This window comes from Astyanax mexicanus, chromosome 12, assembly GCF_023375975.1.
Source record: "Astyanax mexicanus isolate ESR-SI-001 chromosome 12, AstMex3_surface, whole genome shotgun sequence".
In the NCBI taxonomy this organism is placed as follows: domain Eukaryota; kingdom Metazoa; phylum Chordata; class Actinopteri; order Characiformes; family Acestrorhamphidae; genus Astyanax; species Astyanax mexicanus.
In genome coordinates this window covers 22,556,117-22,580,861 of record NC_064419.1, presented here as the reverse complement: position 1 = coordinate 22,580,861, position 24,745 = coordinate 22,556,117, and the positions used below count along the sequence as shown (strand labels likewise).

General features: G+C 36.7%; 1 protein-coding gene across 1 annotated transcript in view; it reads left to right on the top strand.

The window, feature by feature from the left end:
• The first annotated feature begins 367 nt into the window (after positions 1-367).
• adrb3a (adrenoceptor beta 3a) overlaps positions 368-24,745 on the top strand; it is a 46,756-nt gene continuing 22,378 nt past the window's right edge. Inside the window, exon 1 of the mRNA XM_007260139.4 lies at positions 368-2,277. Within this exon, the coding sequence (XP_007260201.1) occupies positions 932-2,277 (1,346 nt within the window). The 5' untranslated portion in view covers positions 368-931. The remainder of the gene's footprint in view (positions 2,278-24,745) is intronic.

The following is a 24,745-nucleotide window of genomic DNA, read 5'->3' as shown; positions in this document are numbered from 1 at the left end:
TAGACCCTGAATTCATCTACATGCTGAAGCAGCTTTTATGCTTTTAAAAAGCACTGTTGATCTCAGCACAGGGACGATCGAGAGTCAAGTGGAACGCTTGGCCCTCAGTACAACAGAGGCAAAATAAACAGCAGCAACGTGCCATGACTGTTTGTACTGTGTGTGTGTGCGGTTGTGCCGTGGAAGTAATACCCAGGGACACACTTCACAACTCTACCCCAACAAGCCCTCCACGAGCCAACTACTGCATGCTGAATGTACTTCCACACAGAGAGAGCGAGACACAGAGAGCGAGAGAGAGAGAGGTGGGAGGGAATAAGAGTGTGAGAGATGAGGAGGGAGGGAGGGAGGGAGGGAGTGAGGGAGGGTGTAGAGCAACAGTTCACTCGTCCGCTCGTAGAGTGTCACTGCTCTAGAGCTCTGGCAGGCAGTGCAGGCACCTTTACTTTACTACCTTCAAAGCATTCAAAAACCTCCACTCATACGGGCTGCTTCTACAGGATGAGCACTTATCCACATTTCCTCTGGACAACTTAAGACCTTTGCTATTTCAAGAAAAAAGAGTGAGGCAACTTCACTTCAAGTCACTGGCTGAACGGATACTCTTGCTCCAAACCTGTAGGTGCTGTTGGACATATCCATGACACTTGCTGCTGCCGCTGCTGGAGAAGCCTGTTCCTTGAGAAGCCCATCCCTTGAGACAAATGATGGCGAAGTGAAAGGGAATCACTGGCGTTCCTTTCTGTTCAAGGTCTGGACACACGACGGCAAGCTTGAATACGAACCTGCATTGAATTAAAACTCAACGTATGACCTTCTGGCAGAGATAAACATCCGAGGGAGAAATGCATATAAGGAATGTGATGTTTCTCCTCGCCAGTGCTTGTCCGGCATCCTAACCCTGAGTCGTTTCTCGGACTCTAAGCTCCTAATGATCAGCATGCTACACAATCAAATTTCTTCAAACATGACCACCGAACCAGCAGAGGAAGCTCCATATCACCATGCCTATGGTCCAGGGATCCTGCTCCCTGTGGTGATCATCCTCCTGATGATCATTGTGGGCAACTTGCTGGTCATCATTGCTATCGCACGGACTTCCCAGCTCCAGACTGTGACCAACATCTTCATTATGTCTCTGGCATTTGCCGACCTCATCATGGGCGTACTGGTGGTGCCACTTAGTGCCACCATTGCTGTGACCGGCAACTGGCTGCTCGACAAAACGTCCTGCGATTTGTGGACTTCAGTGGACATCCTCTGTGTGACGGCGAGCATAGAAACTCTCTGTGCAATCGCTGTGGACCGATACATCGCGATCACACGACCTCTGCGCCACAAGGTTCTACTGAACAAGTGCCGTGCCAGGCTGATCGTCTGTGTGATTTGGGTGGTCTCTGCCCTCCTGTCCTTTCTCCCCATCATGAACCAACTGTGGCGCTCTGATCATCCAAAAGTCAAAGATTGCTACTCTAACGAAAAATGCTGCGACTTTCTTGTCAATGAAGTCTTCGCCATAATTTCTTCCGTCATTTCATTTTACATCCCGCTGTTCATTATGATATTTGTCTATGCCAAGGTCTTCCGTATTGCAACCAAGCAGATCAAGCTTATAGACAAAAGTCGATCGAGGTTTAAAAATGAGTGTGCAACCAGCCAGGCACTTCCTCCTGTCCCTGGCAACAACAACCTGCCGTTGTCTTATAATAGTGCCGGTGCCCCCGTGGCCAAGCGAAAGAGCTCCCGTCGACGGCCTTCCAAATTAACAGTTATAAAGGAGCACAAGGCCTTGAAGACCTTGGGAATTATCATGGGCTGCTTCACACTCTGCTGGCTGCCCTTTTTTGTAGCCAACATCATCAATGCCTTTGAGCCGACAATAATATCACAAGGGACTTTCCTATTGTTGAACTGGCTGGGCTACTTCAATTCAGCTCTGAACCCCATAATCTACTGTCGAAGTCCAGAGTTCCGTGCTGCATTCAAGAGCCTCCTGGGCTGTCCATGGATGCAACTGCCACGCGTGAACTCCCTCTATAAGGAGTTCAGGACTCGCTGCCCCTGTTTCCTAGGCACTGCGGAGACAGGCATGGCTGGATCTTTCCAGAAAGCTCCCTCATCCCCAGGAACAAGCCCGGACCCAGTACCATGGGGAGATGGGGAGGAAAGCCTAGGAAGCAGCCAGAGCAGTGGCCAGAGCGAGGAGCCATCACCAGGTCCACCGTACTCCAACGGCAGCACACACTTCAGCGAATTCTCCGAGACCGGCACAGAGTTGTGAGTGATTGAAGTTTCTTTTTTAAGTATCGCCTGATAACCCTGGTACAAAGTTCAGAGGAAGGCAAGCCCTGAGTAAACAAACGCATGCTCCTTTTCCAGCTGACTGGAGTGGCTGACATACGCACATTTTAATCATTTCAGTCCTCAGCGCAGGGTAACAGGTTACACAGATTTCAACTGACCCTAAGCAATTTCTTGATAATCGCAGGGCAACTTTCAATCATGCCTTCATAGAGCAACTCTATGACATGGCCAGGAGCTATGAATGCGTTTAGGTTAAACCTCCCCGGTTCCCCGGGGAAAATGCTCATGAGGAGAGCTCTGTATGCCGAGGTGGAAAGTGGCTTTAAAACACTCTGCGTGGTTTGTTTCACAGACCACTTTACGCAGAAACGAATTGCTTGTAATGGTATGGCTTGTGGTGGAATGCGAGGAGGCTTGCTCAAGTTTGCATAAGGAAAATAAGTAGTGGTCTTAAGCTCGTAACTGCCCGTGTTTATGGTCATGTCTTGACACCAAGTGTGGTTGCAGACACGTTTCTGTAAAAGCCATCCAGAAGCCTCTGAGGCAACCAATATGCAGTGAACCATATAATTTAAGAACATAGTTCTTATAACAGACAAACACACTAACTGACTGTCAGTGTGAAGAGTTTCTGTTCTCTTTTTAAATATTTTAGCAGGTTAACTCTAAAAAAAAATCACATTCACAAATGCAGAAGCCTTAATTTTCTCAATTATGATTCTGATTATTTTTATAATAAGGTCCTGACACCATAATATTCAAAATACTGCTGATGTATAATAACATATAATAATCCTCTGTCACAGATATCACAGTGGATAATTTTATATTATATTTTTATTTTTTTTACTATACAGCTCATACAAACTCTCTTTTTTTGTTTTGTTGTAGTTTGTCTGCATGTTCAGGCAATATAATTGTTCCACATTGTTCAGTTCCCACTTAACTTATTTAATTTTATAGAATTCAATCATGTTACAGAATGAATGGCTGCGATAAACTTTTTAAAATGAATTTCTAAAATAAAGTGCACATTTATAAAAGTTACATATTAAACTGCTTGCATCTTTAAGGATGTTTGGGAGAAAATGTACTTTTATATGAAAATTCTTATTACTTTTTTTCATAAAATTATGCGTAAAGTGAACAGATGATTCTGCATACTTATATATAATAAAGTGAATAAGAGAAGATACATTTAAATACGTCTTTTTAGGGTAAATAAGTTGAATTCATAAATCCTATAAATTATATCAGTTAAAAAGGTGTATTTGAATATGGCTGAGTAAAGCTGCACACTGTTTTATAGAATTAAAAAATAATTTAAATACTGCTAAAATAAAATGAATCTGAGAATAAGCCCAAAGCCTATAATGCTATATAGGGTATATTATTGAATTTGCATACTAAACTAGAATATGAAGTGTGTCTGCATCTGAATACTGCTCTACAGGGTTAATGAGGAATTCTGCTTTCTCTGCTTACTTATATAAGATAAAATACACTTATACTGTTATACAGGGTACACAAATTACATTGCATAGTTCTATTTAGGGTGAATAAATAAATTTGCACCATTTTCTATCAGTTATACACTATTTGTACGTGAATTTGGATACTGCTATATATCAGGTAAATATTATAAAGAAGTAGATACTTCTCTTTAGTATGGATATCGAATTTTGTTTTGCTATATTGAGTAGATAAGATAAGTGAATGTGCATTCATCTAATGTATGGTGAATTGAATGAGGTGAATTTGCATACTGCTAATATAGATACTGTAGATACTGGTAGCTGTAGCAGAAGAGGAATGCTAAATATCTCCATGCCAAATGCATGGCGGTAAAGGAGTTTGCAGAAAGGCCGTTCTCAGAAAGGCAGACAGAATGTAGACGGGCAGAGAGGAGGGTTTAGCACAGCTGTTAAAGAGGGCTGGGTGTGCAAAGCAAGCTCTGGAGACATCGCCTACCCGAAATGAAGCGGAAACAATGTCCAGGCACACGGACACAGGGGCCGGGGGCTGAGGGGAGGGGGTGCTTGTTCCTTTTAGTACATACAGTATTCTTCTCAGAGTATACAAATAAACAGTCCTTTTATTATCACGATTTGAATAAATGAAACCATTTAAAACTCAATGTTACCTATTTCATTTTCAACACACTTGTTTCTAAATAACCATATTCAACACTTATAGTTAATTTAGCAGTAAAAGTGATGAATAATTAGTAATTTTTAAAGTAGTTTTTAAAAAAGTAATTTTTGACACAAGTAATTTACTTCACTATATTGGAAAACTCCCCATTACTGAGTAAAAAATGAAATGCTGGGGGAAAAAAACTAATTGTCTGGAAAAAGAAAATTGTTCTTCATGGCAGCGCAGCTTAACTTCTCCGTGTAGTGTTTATTATGGTTAGCGGGAGAGACGCTGTGTAAATCAGCTGTGCAGGCTGGGTAACCGGTGTTCTGTCGAGTTATGCCACCCATCGATATGTGCTTCTTTACGGCACTGCGCATGCGCCGACCAACTCTTTTTTTTGTTTTCATGTTTTTCATAATAATTCCTATTTATTATATAACGTTTTTATTTGAAACATCTGCTTGGATGTTCAAAAAAACATGTGAATAAAGCAGTTAAAGCATAGCAGTGGCAAGTTAAAAAAATAATAATGAACTGTAAAACTATAAAAATACGGTTCATAGTTACCTATATGACCATAGCCTTTTAACTTTTTAACAGTAAAGAACAAAATAAATCAGAGAAACCTATACCACTTGTTCTTATAAATGTTTTATGCAGTGGTCTGAACAAGTACTGCCTGAAAAGTCCAAATTATTTAATTATGATTTGTTGTACTTTTTTTACATCAAATAAATAAAAGTAACTATGTAACTTTTACTCAAAGCACATTTTAAAAGTGTACTTAAGAGTACTTTTTTACCTTTACTCGAGTAGATTTTTGATGGGTACTTTTACTTTTACTTGAGTAGAACTTTATCAAAGTAAAGGTAATTTTACTTAATTACAATTATTCAGTACTTTTTCCACCTCTGCTAATTGATGTCAGTTAATCTGAGAAGAAATGTCAGTAAAATCTTTGAAGTCTCTCTGCATTTTTTTCCTTCTTTTTCATATCCACAAACGGCAAAGCCATTCATTTCAAATATCCTCATATTATCTAATCACACCGACGTGAATATGTGAATATTATGTTACCTGTAATCCATCTGGGGCAGTGGCTGATGTCATTTTATATCAAAAGCAGATGTCTGATGTCTGTTTTGTGCAAAATAAAAGAGTCAGTTCACAGTAGATTATGGCTTAATCCCAGGTCACATCTCTTCTGCAAACACAAAAAAAGATACACTCTGATATATTATTGCACACAGCAAGCTACCAGCAGGTGATAATGTGCAGTGTCTACAGTTTAGTTAGACAGCAATTAGTAACATAAAGTTTTGGGTGGAAAAAATAAAAAAAGGAAAAAGGATCTGAAGGATCTGGTGAAGTGCTGAGCTGAAGTTTTGGGCTCTGCAGAGGACAATCTTGCTGCTGTCATTTCGCCTGGTTGGTCCCAATAATCAGGTTATTCCTGAGCAGTGCAGTTCATGAACCCATCAAATGTGAGAGCCCTAAGTGAAATTGAATCAGCGCTAAGAATTGTTGTGAGAGGTCCTTCATGTAAACCCTGTTAGAGGCCTGTTTACTGCTTAGTGACCCGGAATCTGATGTATTATAGCATCTAGAGGTTTGCTCTTACGTAACTGAGGAGGGAGCACCTTAATCACACATTTAAGTCAAAGGACTTACACAAATAACGTGTGCTGTTTGCACATGTAGTCTATTTAAAGCATTTCCGTTTGTCCATTTGTCATGAAATTTTGATACGATGATTGAAAACAACTGCCAGATTAAAAATATGTCAAAATATTTTACACAAATTACCAAAGTAATCATCTAAATGCTGATAAACGGATTAGTGTTGTAAATGGCAACATCTTATTCCTATTTGGTTTGAGGTAGCACCAGGTGATCTTCTGTAAACTTGCAGACTTCACTAGAATAATAATATTTATTGGTGTTATATATTTTACACTTTCATTGTTCTTTATTTTATTTTAAAATACAGATTAACTAATTTTTAACCAGGCAATTTGTACTCCATATCAAATACATTTCCATAATATTTGAGACATATTTACAAGTTTATTAACACTATTTTACACAAATTACTAAAGTAATCGTCTAAATGCTGATAAACTGATAAACTGATTAGTGTGTGAATGGCAACATCCTTTTCCTCTTTGGTTTGAGGTAGCACCAGGTGATCTCCTGTAAACTCCCAGACTTTACTACAATAATATTATTAATTGGTGTTAAATATTTTACAACTTCAGTGTTCTATATTTTATTCTATTCTATTAACTCATATTCAAAAAGTCAATTTGTGCCTCATATTAAATACATAATAATATTTCAGTTTATTCCCTTCTTTTATATTTTTGTCTAACAAACAATCACTTAATGATCTCTGCTTATGATTATCTATTTATGATTAGCTGCTTGGATAACAAATTATTAATTAATTAAATTAATTTGTTATCCTCTATTTAATTATGGGGAACACATTATATATAGAAGTATATATTAGCTATTAAACACTTAAAAAATAAATCTGGTGTGAAATAGATTTAGAGTATATTAAAACAAAATAATGAGTACAATCTTTGTTTTCTAACAGCCAACTCCGTTCACCCCCAGAATTCCAAAATACAGTGATTTTTTGGTGGTGCTCACAACAGGCTCACAATGCTAATGATAGAGGCATAGTGCTGCTCATGCAAAGAAATCACTATTTTCACACCATTAACAAACTCACAGTAGCTCCACACTTTATTAGTAGAATTCTGAGGGTTCTGACATTTAAAACGAGGCGCTGGGACTTTAAAAAACACTGTTTATACACACAATATTACTCTGAATTCGTTTTGCAATCTGTTTTCCAATCCTACCTATTTGTTTGTGTTTGTCAGTGATTTATTTTGACAACTGAATGCCGTATTTCTCCTTTATTAGCTCTTATACCAAAAATGCCTGATACCAAAAACGTTTTACTTTATTTCTATAGCACATTTAAAACCAATGTGCTTTACAGTGCAAGACAGAAATAAAATATGACCAATTATACGTTTAAGCAGTAAAATGATTATGTCTAATAACTTAAATACAACAGATACAACATAGGATTTAGTACAACACAGCAGAGCAGGACATTCCTCCTGAGCATGTTTAAGCCAACTTAGCCCCCTTAACTCCCTTTAAAACTACTGAAGCTGTACCCCCTGTTTTATTAGGTGTACTGCCTTATAGATGTGTCTGTTCTTTTGAACAAGGCTGGACATGCGGGCGAACGAAAGCAAACAATGCTAATTGCTGTGGTACTCAGCAAAAGATGGTCAAGATCTCAGTGTGCGTCACTGATAATAGCTTGAGTCACTGTGCTTATTGCCAATAAATAGAGGGGCACTACTGAGAGGCTGTTTATGAACTCTGAGGTAAAATTATGATTAATTTAGCTAAAATTCAACAAATAAAGCATTAGCAAGTAAGCTTAACATGTCTAGACTTTGTTTTAACACTGGTTAAGAACATGCAGTTCTCTACTGCATGTTTTTTTTCCAGCCCTTAATGGCAAAAACAACCCTGAGCAGAAAGCTAACTCTTAACCTCGCTGAGTATCTTTAGTGGCATGTGTAAGTGCGTGGTGGTCTCTCTCCGCAGAGCTCCAGTTTGTTAGCGCCCCTCCACCAACACTTCTGACAGCTGATAAACTTTATCACTGGGCCACAACACTTCCGCTTCTGTGGAGAGGCTGTTTACCACATTAGCAGAGCAGCCACTGAGCAAACGAAAACACTGGCATATATCTGAGCGTTAGCTGTTAGCTTTAGCAGTGGAAGCACAGGCAGCATCACGAATGATTCAGAGATATGAAACTTTTACACAAAGTAGGAGGTTCTGGATTACTCAAGCATGCCATGACTAGCATAATTAGCATTACTAGCACTATTTTTAACCACAATTAATCCCCGTACATCACAGTGATGAAGCAAAATAACAAATTAATATTTAATTAATATGACTTAGTAATAGGTTTGTTACGAGTATATTTAGCAAATCACTGAAGTAATTATTAAATGCACATTAAATTCCTGTGTAAATAGGAACATTTTGTTCTCATTCATTTGAGTTAGCACCAAGTGACTTCTGTAGTTTATAAAAACAAATTAAAGCACTAATAAATGTGTTTAATACATCACTCCCTAATTCCTCAAGCTATGTTACATAATTTTAAATATAATTACAACTCATCACTACTTCGTAATATACAAATATTAATTCACTATTAATTCACCAAGTAATTTTTGCACCATATTTATTTATTTATTGTTTGTTTATGTAATATAGTTAAATTTAGTTGGTACATTTAACATTTCCCATTCTAAGATTGTTGTAAAGATATTATTTAATTTATTGGGGTAATTGTATTAAGTATTACCTTTATATTTGCAGAGTAAATTAAAATGTTCATCATTTGGCCATATATTTTAGAGTATATCTGACTAGAGAAGTGATTCTTTCACTTGCCAAAGTAAATATATATATATATATTTTTAGCTCTTTTTAGCATATATTTATAAGTAGAAGTATTAATGTTAAAAATTACGATTAGTTTTAAGGCAGTGATAAACTCGACTAATGCTACCTGGAACATACATTAATTAAATGTTACCAATAATAAATCAATAAAATAATCAATAAAAATGTAATGTCAGAAAATTGTTGAATGTCCATGATTATTAATAAAAAGGCAATTATTTGTGATTTTCACAGAACAGACAGATGAGTCAAAATGAGTAAAGCTTCATTTATTAAGAATAAACCCTTAAGCAGAGTTTAAATTGGGTTGTATTAAACGGGTAATAAAACCCCAATCATCCTCCAAAATTTGCCTCTTAAAAAAGGTTATAAACAGTTTTTTTAAATACGTCTGCAGTTCCTGAAAACAGAAAGTGAGTTGTCCATCTCACTCCCTCTAAGCTCAGCAGTGAAAAGTGCCAGAGACCCATTAATGTTTACAGCTGCATCACTGCACGGCTTCGTGCTTTGAGTGTGAAATGTACGCGGTCAGCGAACATTCTTGTCAATGCATGTTCTATTCTTCCAGCTCATTTACATACTGGACCGAAGGAACTGTTTAAACTGGAGGATCTCCAGCTGTTCCCCCGCTGATGATTAGCCAAGCACAATAAACTATTTAGCCTACCCATGAAAACTGCATGCTAGACGCATTATGCAAAAGCAGATTTTTTGATTTTTGAGTTGGGAATGCAATCATTTGAGCTAGTGCAAATAATAATGAGCAGACTGGGGACACACATTAACAGAATTACCCAAATGAGGGACTTTTGCTCTCTCTGAATTAATCGACAGGACGGCAATGATTTTAAAACGGTTGCAGAAGCCAAGGCTTTTTTAACAGTAGCCAGAAAAGGCAAACAATAATAAGCAGTGTATGATAACTGCAGAAGCTGCACATATGCAGCTAATTAAGTGTCAGTCAACTGCACATTTCACTGTGGGAATACTGAGAGTTGTGGCAAAGAAAGTTATCTGAAATATTAGTTGGTATATTTAATATTTCTCATTATTTTAGAATAATTAAATTGATCTCTAGACATTTTATTAAGTATGACCTAATATGTGCAGATTAGGTTGCTTGTTTCCAAAAATCTGCTGATTATTAATAAGAGGGTTGTGGGTGCAATTACCAGGTTTAACCAACTGAACTAGGCCACACCCCTCACCATATCAATGCCTGCCCACCAATCTGGGCATGTGTGCTTACTGTGTGTGCATCACTCCGTGTGTGAGTGTGTTTGTGTGTATTTTTGCTCACTAGCTTGGCTAAATTGATGGCAGAAGCCAAAATCCACCTATATTTTCTCAAATAACAAAAATAAATCTTATATTTACGTTATATTTTTTATATTCTTTACACATTTTATCATTAGCTATTATGTAAGGTATTAAGTAAGTTCAGCTTTTTATATGTTGAAATGCACTACTAATAAAATGGTAAGCTCCACGTGAACCTGTGGTCACCACACCAAACCACCAGAAGTAAGATAAAAAAAAAAGTAAGATAGAAGATATTAAGGGCCCAGAATTAGGCTGTAGAGCAGTGAATGTTCCAAAATAAAAAACACTGTAGGATATTCCTATTTTTATGTCAAATAATAGGACATAAAAAAGAGCAATTATTAATTACTCCCTAATCTTGTCGATGCTTCCAGGACTTCCAGGATTCTTCCATTTTTTCCACATATCATAAATAATAAGGGCCTCATAAAAACCTCTTTAAATTTTGTTCAACATGGGATTTGCGTGCTGTTTATCACTTTTTTGTGGCGTGATGGGAGGGAGGGAGGGAGGGAATAGCTGTGTCTGTTCCTCAGCCCGACACCTGCATGGCCGCTGTCTTGGAGCCTGACATGACAAACACGCACTTAATCACTGCAGGAGCGCATGGGTCAGAACACAATGAGCTTGACAGAAGGCCCGAATGCAGCCTTATCTTTCTTCTGTTTGCTTTCATTCGCTGTTTCAGCGGTGGGCTGTGTTTCCATACAGATCAGATAGCATCGCAGGCATCGGCTACTGGTATAGGCCTCCCTGTCTATGGCCAGGCCCCTCTGGGTGCGGGACCACAGGGTTGCACGTGGGCCGCGATATGGAAAAACCTGAGCCTTCACGTGTCATTGTTGTGGTTAGGCCTAGGTGAAACACTGAGATTTCCTTTCCAGCTTCAGAACAGGCTGCGTTTACGGATATTTGCCGCTTGGCTCCGAGGCGAATAGGTTTTTGCCCTTTAATGGTAATCGATTTGAACCGTTTGTATTTCCATGCTTACTCAACATTTCTGCAATTAAAGCAATATACAGCTGACTAAAGGTGACTATTCATTTCAGCTTTTCTGAATGAACTGTTCCTCGATGAGGATGGCCACTATATAAAGAGTAGCAATTTAATATATATATAGCTCTTGGAAAAAATAAGAGACCACTTAATGATGATGTTTTTCCTTGATTTTACCAAATTGAAAACTCTGGAATCTCTATTCAAGTGGAAGAGGGATGATCACAAGCCATCAAACCAGAAGTGCCATGAAGTTATCCAAAAGCAGTGTGTAAGACTGGTGGAGGAGAACATGCGAAGATGCATGAAAACTGTGATTAAAAACACTGGTTATTCCACCAAATATTGATTTCTAAACTCTTAAAACAACAATGTTCATTTTACTCAAACATATACCTATAAATGAAAAAAAAAACAGAGAAACTGATTCCTAAACTGAAGTGGTCTCTTATTTTTTTCCCAGAGAATTAAGCTTTAAATTCCCAAAAAATGTTTTAAATGCTACAGTTTTCTGCTCAGTGTGAACATATGTTTCGTCCATATGTTTTGCATCAACAAACACATACCATCCGCTGATTAGTACATTGTGCTGAGAGCCGACAGAGAGAGAGAGAGAGAGAGAGAGAGAGAAAGAGAGAGAAAGAGAGTGTGATTTCATGTGTGTTTGGGCAGGGGGAGCATGATGGACAGATGAAAAAAGAATAAGCAATGAGGTAATGCCTTACTTCAGAATATTAATTCAGTGTGGTGAGAGGAGATAGTAACACTATTTTAAGTATAAATACTACATTAAATGAACTGTATTCTATTAACTTAAAATTAACTCAAAGTGCACTAAATGCCACGTGACTTTTGTCCCAATTTTGTACAATGAAAGCTAAATATGTGTTTGGAGCTTCCTGCATTCAGTGTAGTTGTCTGTTTGCATGGACAGTTCTAGCCAGACACCGCCAGTCTTGATCATTACCACCCACTGCACTGTCCACCCTGGATGGTAATGTCTTCTTTGATGAACCGAGGAATATTAAATGCCTGCACAGTTTCAGACATGAAACATTTAATCTCATTTGAATCTTTCAAGCTTTGCGCGATAATTTTATTATTATTATTATTATTATTATTATAATTATTATTAGCATGCTGGACAGTGTTCAGTCGCACTAACAAGATAACACCTCACAACTTACCAAGTAAGTTAAGAATGTTACTTTTTTTTTAATATTACTGTCACATTTTTAAAGGTCTTTACCACAGAAAAAAATAAATAAAATACAGAAACTTGTCTTTGCACCCTTTTTTGTCTTTGCAAAAAATGGAAGTTACAGTAAATTGTACAGTTTGTATGATTTCAATATCTGAAATCAATAATCAAACATTTCTTATATCTTATACTGACATGTGTTTATTATTATTATTATTATTATTATTATTGAGAAGTAGGAGACATAGCCTCTCAGCCCGTCAAACATAAAAATAATCTCCTTTTTTATTGTGACTCCATCAGTCCACAGCCTGTGGTCTTTTTTTCTTTCAAAACTTAGCTGGCTTCTCAAAATAGCTTCTTGCATCAAACAAGTAAAGTTTAGAGTTGAGGTCACTGTCAGGGTTCTCTTCTTATGACTTTTTCAAAAAGATTATGTTATGTTATGTGCAAACAACGCTGCACAGTGGAACAGTGCACCGCCCTTATGACAGAGCTGAACGTTCATGCTGGTTCTCTGCAGTAATACAGGTGTTTTGATTTGCCTGTCTTACAGACATACAATGAGTCCTCTCTGTGAGCTTTCTAGGCCTTTCACATCTTTCCTTGACCTCCACAGCTCAACATAAAAACAGTAGAAACCGCAAGATGAATGCGCTTGGCTATCTTTTTATAGCTTTTATGATTACTTTCGTTTTTTTGCATATGTAGACAGTTGCTTAGAGAACACATTGATTGTTGTGTGTTTGTACATAATTTGAAGATTCAGAATTTATAATGCTTGGAAATTGTATTTATCTGAGAGTTTTTAGCTATAGCTGGTGTCATGCATTGGGTCTGATTTGCTTGTTGTGATCAAAAACAAATTAAAAGTTTGGACACACTTTCTCTTTCTTTAATGTTCTTATTTAATTTTTTTTCCTACAGTGTAAATGCATACTCAAGTCATCCAGACTATGAGGGAACACACAAGGAATCATGTATTAACCTGTATAACTAGTGTTAAACAAACCAAAATACTCTGTGACACATTTAAGTGTTTCTAATCTGGTGTGCTGTTCACTTATTTTTTTCTTTTTTTCGTGAGTTTCTGAGTCTCTCATCTTGTGGTAACTCCTGCTCTTCCTTTTCTGGGAGTGGTCCTGATGAGAGCCAGTTTCATCATAACATTTACCATGGTCTTTGTAATTCTTATTATTTTTCGGATTTACTGACCTTCATTTCTTAAAGAATAAGTATTAGAACATTACTCAAATAGAACTATTCACTATATACCTGTAACTGTACCTCTTTGCAACTTTACAACTGATGCTCTCAAACACATTAAGAGGACCAGAAAGTCAAGTATTTACCTCTTGACCCTTTAGCACAGCTGTTAACTGAAAGCCTGAATTCCAGGTGACTACCTCATAAAACTGACTGCGAAAATACAGCCAAGATGTGCAAAACTGTCATCTTATCAAGAGGTGCTACTTTAAAGAGTCTAAAGTATAAAACATATTGTAGTTTGTTTTACACAATGCATATTTTTTTTTAATAATGGCTGGTACTGTATTTCATTGTTAGTAAAGGGTGGCTCACATTTGTTTAGTAGACTGTTTAATTTCAGTTTGTTTAAGGCAATCAGGCTGAGTTTATTAAAGATGCTTGTACCAGACTGCCATACCATTATCCAATGTGTTTGTGATGAAATCTAATTAGTTTTATCAGGTGATGCAGCTGTACATGTCAGATGAATGTGGTAATCCACCTAGCTAAAGACACGCTGCACTCTGTGTGCTTAAACAATGTCCTCATAAAATCAGTTTGACAGAACCCACACGGGCCCGTAAATGTCATTAAACATAGTGGCAGTAGGCTGTTTGGACTTCAGACGACATTTCCGTTCCGAAATAAGGTTAACAGCCTTGTTTACACCTCCGTCTGAGTTGTAAAAGATGCACAGTCTCATCCACTATGTGGCAGGTGCTTCAGAATGACGACAAAAGCGCTAGAATGACTGACTTCAGCGCTAGAGTCAGTCTCTCATAACAGGAGCCAGGAGACGTGATTGGAAAAGAGAGAGAGAGAACGGGAACATACATTATAAAACCATTAAAGCCCATTAAGAACAAAAACCAAAAAAAAAAGGCAGCTCTTTTGAAACTTTGCACCAGTGGCTGCAAGAGCGATTATTGTGTGGAACCGGAGGACAGAGGGGAGCCCTTCAGGTTGGCGTGAAGAACGAGCTGCGCCTCAGGCCCGGGCAGATATAGATTTGGGTGGCTTACTGAAAGCGGCTGTGCGGAGGGAGCGCTGGTAAGTGGTCACATTTGGCTTGTTTTTAAAATCCTGCCCTGCTGGAGATCCAGTCTCGTGACGAGTGATTGAGAGCACGTTAAAACAGCAGGAGGGTAATAACTCTCCAGACTTCACAGAGAGAGGCGAGAACATGATCCTCTTTAAAAGGAAAGAAGAGTTTAACATGATCGAAAGCAGGGTTGTCTGGTGCCCGGCCTGCTTGGCTCACTGTTTGTAATATAAGGAAGGGAAATTGCTCATTGTTAGTTTGATTAGGCCACTCTTCAGAAGACTATTCGATGAGGTTAAAGGAACAGTTTAGCAAAAAAATAATTATATATACAATATATTGTATTTACTTGAGTGTACTTTAGCATAAACGTTCCTAATGGACAAGTCCATTAAGATGAAGTATCCAATATTTTTGACTCTGTGTAAAAACAGTGCTTTAGTTCATTTGTGTCATTTGAGTTTATTTAGATGTTTCAATAATTTTCTACTCCAATACCAATATACAGAATGTGGTATATTTTTAGTTGTCCAATTGCAGTGCTGTATGGCTCAGACAAGCTTTTATATTTTCTCATCTTATTAATGACTTTATTACTGCACTTCTTCACCTGTCAGACCTCTAAGTCTTCTCTTCACAGCTGAAACTAGTACAATTTTAAGCTGAGCTAAAGGTGTTGCTATGTGGGTCAGCCAGACCTCTTTCTGTACCAGTTTTCTCCAATTTCTGTTGAATCTGTAGGAAACAGTATTCACTGCTCTCTGGCTTCATCTGTAATTTCTAAAAAGAAAAGACTTACACTTTTAATAGTTATAGAGTTTTAATAGTAACAGAGTTATCTGTATTCCTCTGTATTTTTCTAGCTATTATGATGAAAGTGTAAATGTGCTGTGATCTGTTCCAGCACTTCTTTACTAAATTGGCATTTTTAAATTAATTTCCAAAGCTCAACTTATTTAAATTGCTACTTACCAGCTATATGCTGTTCACCATTGAGTTGTTATTTTAAACCTATATCATTTTTTCAACTTTTTCTTTTGCAATACACTTCAACAATATACTAATACTGTTAATTGTTTTACAATACTTGAATAAATAATAATTGTTTTTCTCATAGGATCTGTCAATTTAATGCTAAATTTTGCGCACCGGATTTGTACTATTTTTGGTTATTGACTGGAGGTGTTCTTAAATGTTTTGACTTGTATATACAGCTCTAGAAATAATTAAGAGACCGGTTCAGTTTCTGAATCAGTTTCTTTGATTTTGCTATTTATAGGTATAAGTTTGAGTAAAATGAACAGCGTTGTTTTATTCTATAAACTACTGACACCATTTCTCCCAAATTCCAAATAAAAATATTGCCATTTAGAGCATTTATTTGCAAAAATTCAAGCAGTTCAGCTTGATTTGATGGCTTGTGATCGTCCATCTTTCTCTTGATTATATTCCAGAGGTTTTTAATTTGGTAAAATCAAATCAGCTGTATATTAGGCATATTTCTGATAGGTAAACAAGTAATGGGTCTAATAGAAGCTTAGATGCTTACAGCAAAAGTTTGACTTCTTGTCACCACATTCCATCGTCATAGTCCTCTGCTTGCTGCTGGTGGGCATTTCTGCTGTGCTTCTCTTAAGGAAATGAGAATTCAGACAACAAAAACCATATTGAACGTGTCTGGGGCAGTAAACAATCTGTTTCTTGTTTTCTTTAATGTTCTTACAAAGCTTACAGTGAGACTCTTGCTCTTTATGATTGTATAATGTTTCCAACAGGTCACAATATATAAGCAAATAACCATCTAACCATCAAATTTATAACGCATTGAATCTTGCATTTTCTAGTCACAGACTCATAGTCAGTCTGTTTTTTTTTGGCACTATATGTCCAGATGTTTGTAGACACTCCTTCTAATAAATGCATTCAGCTATTTTCAGGTGCACTCCTTGCTGACACAGATGTAAATACAGACACATCTAGCTTGTACAGTATATATCCTGTAGAGAAGTTGTGCCAATGTAATAAGACACTCTGCAGCAGATATATGTGAACCTATTGGCTAAGCCTAAGGCCAGGCATGGGATAGAGGGGTATGAAACCTGCAGCATTGAGCTGTAGAGCAGTACTTTTGGGATGAACTCGGGGGTTTGGGGTAAAGTGGGATGGTGATCATCCAAAATTTCCACCTGTGTAACCTTCCATATACAGTAGTTAAAGTGATTTTGAAAGAAACTGAAATGAATAAACAGGTGTCCCATTACTTTTGTCTGTATAGATAAAAACCTTTTATTTTATTATGAAAGGAAATTCAGATACTTTGTTACCTTGCTAAAGTAGAAATATTGGTTATCTATACCTTTCCAGAGTACTTACTTATTTTATTACTTATCTTAGTTTTCTTTTTAGTTCTACTCCACACATTTTCACTCAATAATCTGAACTTTCTACTCCTTATATTTAAAAAAATAGCCTCCTATTTACTCCTATTTATTTTTATTTCAGCTTGTCTTCATTCCGGCTTCTCGTCATTGAAAAAAAAAAGATCTAGATAAATCTCTCCATTCAGGATAAACATAATCCATTCCCACACCCTATTGGCTTATATGTGATCCATCACGGGTATATGTGCAGCTGCAGCCTAGTGCAACCCAAATTTTTTTTAGAAAAATGTGTTTTGGGGAGGGAGGGGGGGGGGGGGGGATAGTGCACTATAGGACCCTGTGGTGTGGTTTAAACTGTTGTCCTTACATTACTTTTACTTTTACTTTTATACTTTAAGTAGTTTTAAAACCAGTACTTTTACACTTTTAGTTCATACTGATACTTCAAGTTCTACAGAAGTATTTTTAAACCCTACCCGAGTAATGAACGTGAACTTTAATACTTTTGACACCTATGACAATGCAGACAATACTACAATCGAATGCAACAGAATCTAAATAAATGGTTGGAGTATCTTTTAGTGTAAAGAAAACTCAAAAATATATGACTATTTTATGAATAACAATATTTGAAGAAAACTATCTTTCTGTTTTTGTCCCCAAATATTAGCTGAAAAAAGGTTTGAGTTTCATGTCATACATTTTCTTTAGCCAGTGGTACAAAACCACTTTTAAATAAAAAAAAAAAAAATCCTGCATTGTGCAGACATCTAAGCACTGGCATCATTATCATTAGGAGATCAGAGATTCTATCCTCAGTGATTGATGCCACAGTCAATCATAGAAACATCTGACCGTTTAAAGGGTTAAAGAGCCCTCAGTTTAGGAAGTTAATTTAAAGTTTAGGGTTTTTTTTTAATCAAACATCTCTTTTACAATCACGGGAGGATACGTTTACATTAACAGGCTCAAGTGACTTAAGTCTGATTCTTTTTTAAGGCTGTGTGGACACATCAAATCAAATCCAGTCCAACTTTAAATGTGCAAGTCATTTAAGTACAAGCCCACGAGGAATTGCTTTTCCAATTCAAGGCAAGCGTGTGATAATTTTAGCATTTTGTTCCAGTTGCTTCACCAAGAGTGTGGAGGCAGTAGAGGGCTGTGTCTTGCAGTGAAAGCAGAAAGCATGATGTCAACAGGAGATTTATTTGGTTAGGCAGAGATCTAGGTATGCGCCCGATACCCACATCAACACATACCCGAGCTTGCCGCTTCTGTCACGTATGCAGTGAGACGAGCAGAGTCAGGGGGCTCTGAGGAAAGGTCAGTACGGTTCAGCTGCATTATACAGTGCTCTTTTAGTGGCTGTTTGACAGTCATTTAAAACTCAGGGATGTTCAAGCAAATTTCCAGATTTTTTACCTTTTTTGGACTCAAGTGTACTTCAGCAACTTCTATGGAACCTCTAGTTATCTATCTATGGTCAGCTGACATTCACTTCAAGAGAAAAGCATTGTTATGATATATGATTAGACACAGTGGCAGGTTGCAACCTGTGCTAAAGCGGTGTGTTCTTTCACTGGAACTTCATTGAATTTCACCCTGAACAAAAAAAACAAAAATAAGTAATCCTCGAAACATGAGATCGTTTACACTCTGTCTAAAAAATAAAATCTGCCTAAAAATAACCTAGCTTAAGTTCAGTGTGGACTATCACAATATGGGTTGTTGTCACCCAGTTGGTTTGGATTTATAGTTTGAATCAGTGTGCTGGGTTGAGACTTTACCAAAGTCTTGATTAAAAAAAAGCAACTGTTGGGACATTTTGCTACTAACTAATCACTCTTTACTAATCCTGTTACTACTAATAGTTCTACTAACAAATACAACAAGTACCTATTTAACTGTAGCTATAATATAACTAGCTGAAATTATATAAAAACAAACACACAACAAATTATTTTGGTTAATACATATATGTTAAAAAGTACCCTGTCAAAAATAACCTGTATTTCGTTCAATAAAAGTAAAAAAAATAATAATAATTGTTTCAGCTAGCTAGCATGCTAGTTAGCTTAGCTAGTTTCTTAGCTAGCTAGGTCAGCTAGTTATTCAACTGTTAGCCAAATGTAAATGATTTATATGTTATTTTCTGCATGTCATGTAGTTAACAGCTATAATCTAGCTTACTAGAGTTATATACAAAAACAAACACAAAGTATATTTAATTTTGGTTAGTACATATATGTTAAAAAGTACCCTGTCAAAAATATACAGTATTAAGTTTAATAAGAGTAAAAAAAAGCTTATTTCAGCAAGCTAGCATGCTAGTTAGCTTAGCTAGTTTCTTAGCTAGCTAGGTCAGCTAGTTGTTCAGCTGTTAGGATAACTAACATTAGCCAAATGCATTTCATTAATTTCACACGTATTGTTAATTTATGTTATTTTCTGTATTTCATTTACCTTCAAATTCAAACAAATATTTCACAAATAAGCTACAAGTAACTCCTTACTGAAACAGTAAAATTAAAGATAGCTTAGTTAGCTAAGCTAGCTAACCGCTAGATATCATTAGCAATCTAGCTGAACAAGTTTAACAAACCTTTTAAAACTAGAAAAAATCATAGGTTTTCCCTAAAATGTAATTATATATTTGTAAGTGGAATTTTGTACCTTTTTAAACAGATTTTTTAGAAAAAGGTTTGTACATATTTTGGATTTTTCTTCAAAGTTGACATAATTTCTACTTAAAAAAAACAAACTATATTTTAGCATGTACAATATTCTAAACTATAGGAGATCAACAACGCTTTATAAATAACTAAAATATTTAAAATATCAATATAAGCTTTCTTAAAGAATGTTATAAAATTAATAATTATCTTATATGTAGGTTTAAGCAATTTATTTACTGGCAGATAACTTTGTCTCTAATAAAAAAATAATTTGATAGAATTACTTAAAACATAATGCGATATAACAATATTGAAAAACTTTTGAAGAGATTTTTTTTTTTTTTTTTTGATATCTCCAAAAATATTTACATTTAAATACAGTTTTTAGGCCCCACCCATTCATGCTGAATTTATGAAGAGTATCTTTGTCTGGACTCTTTTTGAAGGCAAAGCAACAAAAACAGATTTTTTTTTTTTTTGAAAAGTGGATAAAAATAAAAGATTTTTTCACTACAGAAACACACACCCATATATATACCCATAGATGATTATTTACCAGGTAATTCTTGTGTACAACATTTTTTTAAACAGTGAAAAGGGCCTATTAATAAGGTTGGCTATAATTTAAATGCCTTATTTTGTGTTAAAAGTGTTTCTTTTCAAGAAATTATGAAATGGAGTTAAGGAAAGTACAGTAAGAATAATAACAAATAGTAATAAATACATACTAATCAAACTACTACAACATAATTTTGATATTACGTTTGAATCAAGTACATCCTGCATAAAGTGTATTTCGATTTCTATTCATTTCTGTTCTACTGTATTTCATTTCAGTTTTATATTTCATTGGCACTATGTACTGCTGTGAATGTACTTGTTGACCACAGATATGTGGCAATAGCTTATTCCAGTTGATCTGGCTGAGCAGAGTCCTGAGGGACTGCCAGGAATAATCATGTTTAAGTTCATGTTCAGATTCCTCTGCTGCTGATTCAGTCCAGGATGATCCTGTTTTTACATTTAGCAGAAACAGCTGCCCACCCACTCGCTTTTACAATGTAGCGAGCCATGTAATCAGGTCAGCGTCTGCATTTAAACTTCTTGTGCACGGGTCTCGTATGAAGCTGTTTGGAGATTTAAAGGAGATACAGCTGCTGCTGAAGTGGCTCCTCGCATGCTGTAATAGTTATCACACATCAGGCTCTGTACCAGCCCACCACGCCTCGGGGGCCGGCAGCGGCCTGCCAACTGTTTACAGGCTGGGGTCGTTCCCACATTAAACACGCTTCCTATCGTGCTGATAAATGTCTCTTTCTTCAGCGCTATTCAGACTGCTCTAGCTTTACCACAGCAAGGTGTGGGTTTGTGGATTTGATTTGTACAATAATAAAGGGAATAATAAAGACTAATTTCACAGTATATGCATGATTGAAATCCCCAGCAACTTGAAAAAATAAAAACTACGACATTATGACTACAAGTGGTTTGTGTTTTTGTGGCCAATGAGAGTGGGTACATTTATTACAACAATTTAATACAAAATGTATCTGTGGAAATTACCTAGTAAAATCTTTTTTTATAAAACCTGCCTTTTCACTACAGAAAGGACCAAACAACCCGTATCTTCCTTTAGGGTACCCTCAGGTTTTCATATTCAAGGTCTAAACATGTCTTAAAATGTCTGGAATTGTAGGCATTAAATGATATGTTGCAGAAAAATTAACATATTTTGTTCAGTTTTTCTGATTATTTTTGTCTTTTCAATACATATATTTTACCTTTTTGGTATTAAAAGCAATAATTGGGGATAACAATGGAATTACACACATTCCTGGTCTCAAGATTACAACACAGTAGTAAATAAAACATAAATTACAGAAACATTCACAAGACCTAATTTGTGTTTTCAATGTCACAATACATTTACCTGAACAGTGCTATACTAATCATGATTTTTACCAGTGCAACTCTAGTCACCTCAGCAGAGCTATTTCAGTGATATATTTACCTCAGCAAGTTTAGCAGTGCTATTTCAATCACATATGAAATTTAAACATCAAAAATCCGTCAGTCAAATATTATGAATAAGTTACATCAGCTAAGGCTACTATGCTAGACCTGTACAGCTTGCTTTCATTTTTCAGCAGGAAAACTGACATATTATTCTGTTAATTTTTTAGCCAAATCATTTTGCTTGCCCAAAATTCAGTGCATCTCTGATTACATAGATATTTATCATATTTTGTCTTCACGGTCAGACAGTGAACATGAGATAGTAGAGCCACGTTTTTCTAATAATTTGAGTTTTTTAATGCTACAGTCAACTCCAGCCATTCTGGTGCAGCTGTGCACATATGTTTACCGGCTACTTGAAAGTCAAATTTGTTCACAGTTCTTTAATCATCTTTAATCATCCTCCACTCCTACTAATACACCTTGAATATATCTTCTCTAATTCTTTCTGACTGTTCATTGCTCTGCCTTTTTTCACTTCTTTCTCTGCACTGCTTTGCCATTCTTTTTTTTTTCCTTAACTGCTTTCTGGCACCGGATTGTTTCCAAAGCAAACTCTTTGCGGTAGTGCAGAACACAAACAGCAGCTACAACAACTACAAGTTTTTATAGAGCTGCATGTAATCCAGTTCAACTGATGCACTGTCCAGCACTCAAAGCCCACTTTATTATAAACCCCTACCTGCACGTGGGATAGTTACTGGACCAGGTCTCGGTTCGGTAGAGGTGGTAAATGAATCATGCTGAAAGAAGAACCAGCTTTACTTTTTAGCATTTAGAAACGAAAGACAAATAATAAGAAATCAATTATTTAGATGTATAAAATAAGTCTTCAATTATGAGGAAATTTGAGATCTTAGTTTCAATCAGTTCAGTCCTATCAGCTCAGTCCAGATAATCAAAGAAACTCTAAGTCTTGGGATCTTCTGCATGCAATAGATCAAATGGTTCGTAGATGGCTCGCCACTCCAGGTTCTGGAGAATTCCAGGTGTTAAGGATGGAAAGAGATTTAGTCCACAGGATCATCCAAGAGAGATGTTGTCCATGACCCAAAAACCTGACCAAAGTCTCTTAACAAACAAAACTCTCAGCTGAAATTTTGATGCAAATCTCCTATATCTACTGCTCAAAGTGAGAAAAGAACAAAAAAGGAAGAAAAATGGCACCCTCTTCTCCACTTCACTGCTAAATGGGGGCGGTTTCAAGCATCCAATTCGTTCCCAATGTGGTAGTCAATCAGCCAATCATGCTTAGGGCTTATTCCTAAAGCTGTAATACCATGGGCACCCAAATGACTGGAATACACAATGTTTGTGTTAAGCATCTAGTCTTAATTAAGAGGACCTCTCAATTATTATTTTTGATTAGTCAAACTTTTTTTTTTCGTGTTCCTGTTGGTTAGGCTCCAGCTTTAGTGCAAGTTTAACTGCAACTTAACAGCTTAGCTCTTAAAGCCAGAGAGTAATTTTGCAGGATGTTGCAGGATGACAATGATGATGTCGCCTAATCGTTGAAGCCATATTAACTTGTGCTCATTTCTTAATCACTCAGACTGCGGTGCCCTATTTTAGTGATCTATAGGCAAGCCGTCAACCGCGCATCAGTGCTGCTTGCTTTAGGGCATGGCAGTGTGTCTTTGATATCATGAGGATTAAAAAAAAAACACCTTGCACAGCTTCAAACGTGCAAAAGGCACGAACCAGTTCTCTTCAGTAATCATGTGGTGGTTTGGGTGTAATGGGAAATAAACCAATCAGCATTTTACGTAACATTTCCTTTAAAAGGTAGGTGCACTCTGACTATTGGTATCTTAACAGCGCAGTGCTTTGCACATCTCAGTCTGCTCCAGCCTCTGCTTTAACTTAAAAAAGAGCCTTAGCCAACTACAGGGGTTTTACAGCACAACAACCAGTTTTGATCTATTTCTCAAGTGATTTATTGAAGGATTTCTCCTCACTTGGTTTACGATTAGGTTAAAAACACAAAAACAGAAACAGTGCTTCAATTATTGTACATTCTTCTTTGCAATAACAATAAATAAAACTATTTTTAGCAATTAAATTGAATATAACAATATATAAGTGCTTCGTATCAAACTTAAAATAACATAGCTATGTCTCACGCTAACTGCAACTCGCATGTGAGCGAGCTAACCTGCACAGCACAGCATCTACACCATTAATACATTTACAAATGCTAACAAGCATCAACATTTTAAAGTAAAGTAAGTCTTTTACCAGTGGTTTTCCGGGAGCTGGCCAGTAGGTGGAGCTTATTTTCCTTTTATTTATTCAGTTTTGACGTGCTAGTTTATCCTACAGTTCTCTCCTTGTAGCTCACATTGCACTCTCCCTGTGTTTCTGGGGCTTTCTGTGTGAAGCACAACAGCTACGAGGACCTGACCTTCACTTCAAAATAAAAGTCTCCAGCCATTTAGTTTCTGGCAGCAGTTATTTTATTCTTTATTCTGTTTATTGTTGAGGTTAAAGGTATAGATGGAAGTTGATTCACTGTTGTCAGGCACATGTGTTTTCAGGCACATCACCAAGATACAAACAAACAAGATATTTGCCTGAATACCCCTTATTTCCAGACCACCACACCCATCGGCCTAGATATATTCCTAAACTCCAACGCTAAAGACGTTAAAATAGACACTTTACGGGGTGTATGATAGCAAAGAGCATTGTGACGCACCTTGCACAGGGTGTACAATAGGGCTTCATATGTTTCCGTTTGGCTGACCCACATTCAAAGTAGCTGTGAAACTGAGGTGTGTAAAAACTGACCAATGATGAATGATGCAGAGGGCGGCTGATAAACATGACAAAACACTATGTACAGTACATGTGCACCTGTTAGTGATCTATAAAGTAGGCGAGGCTCATAAACTGGTCA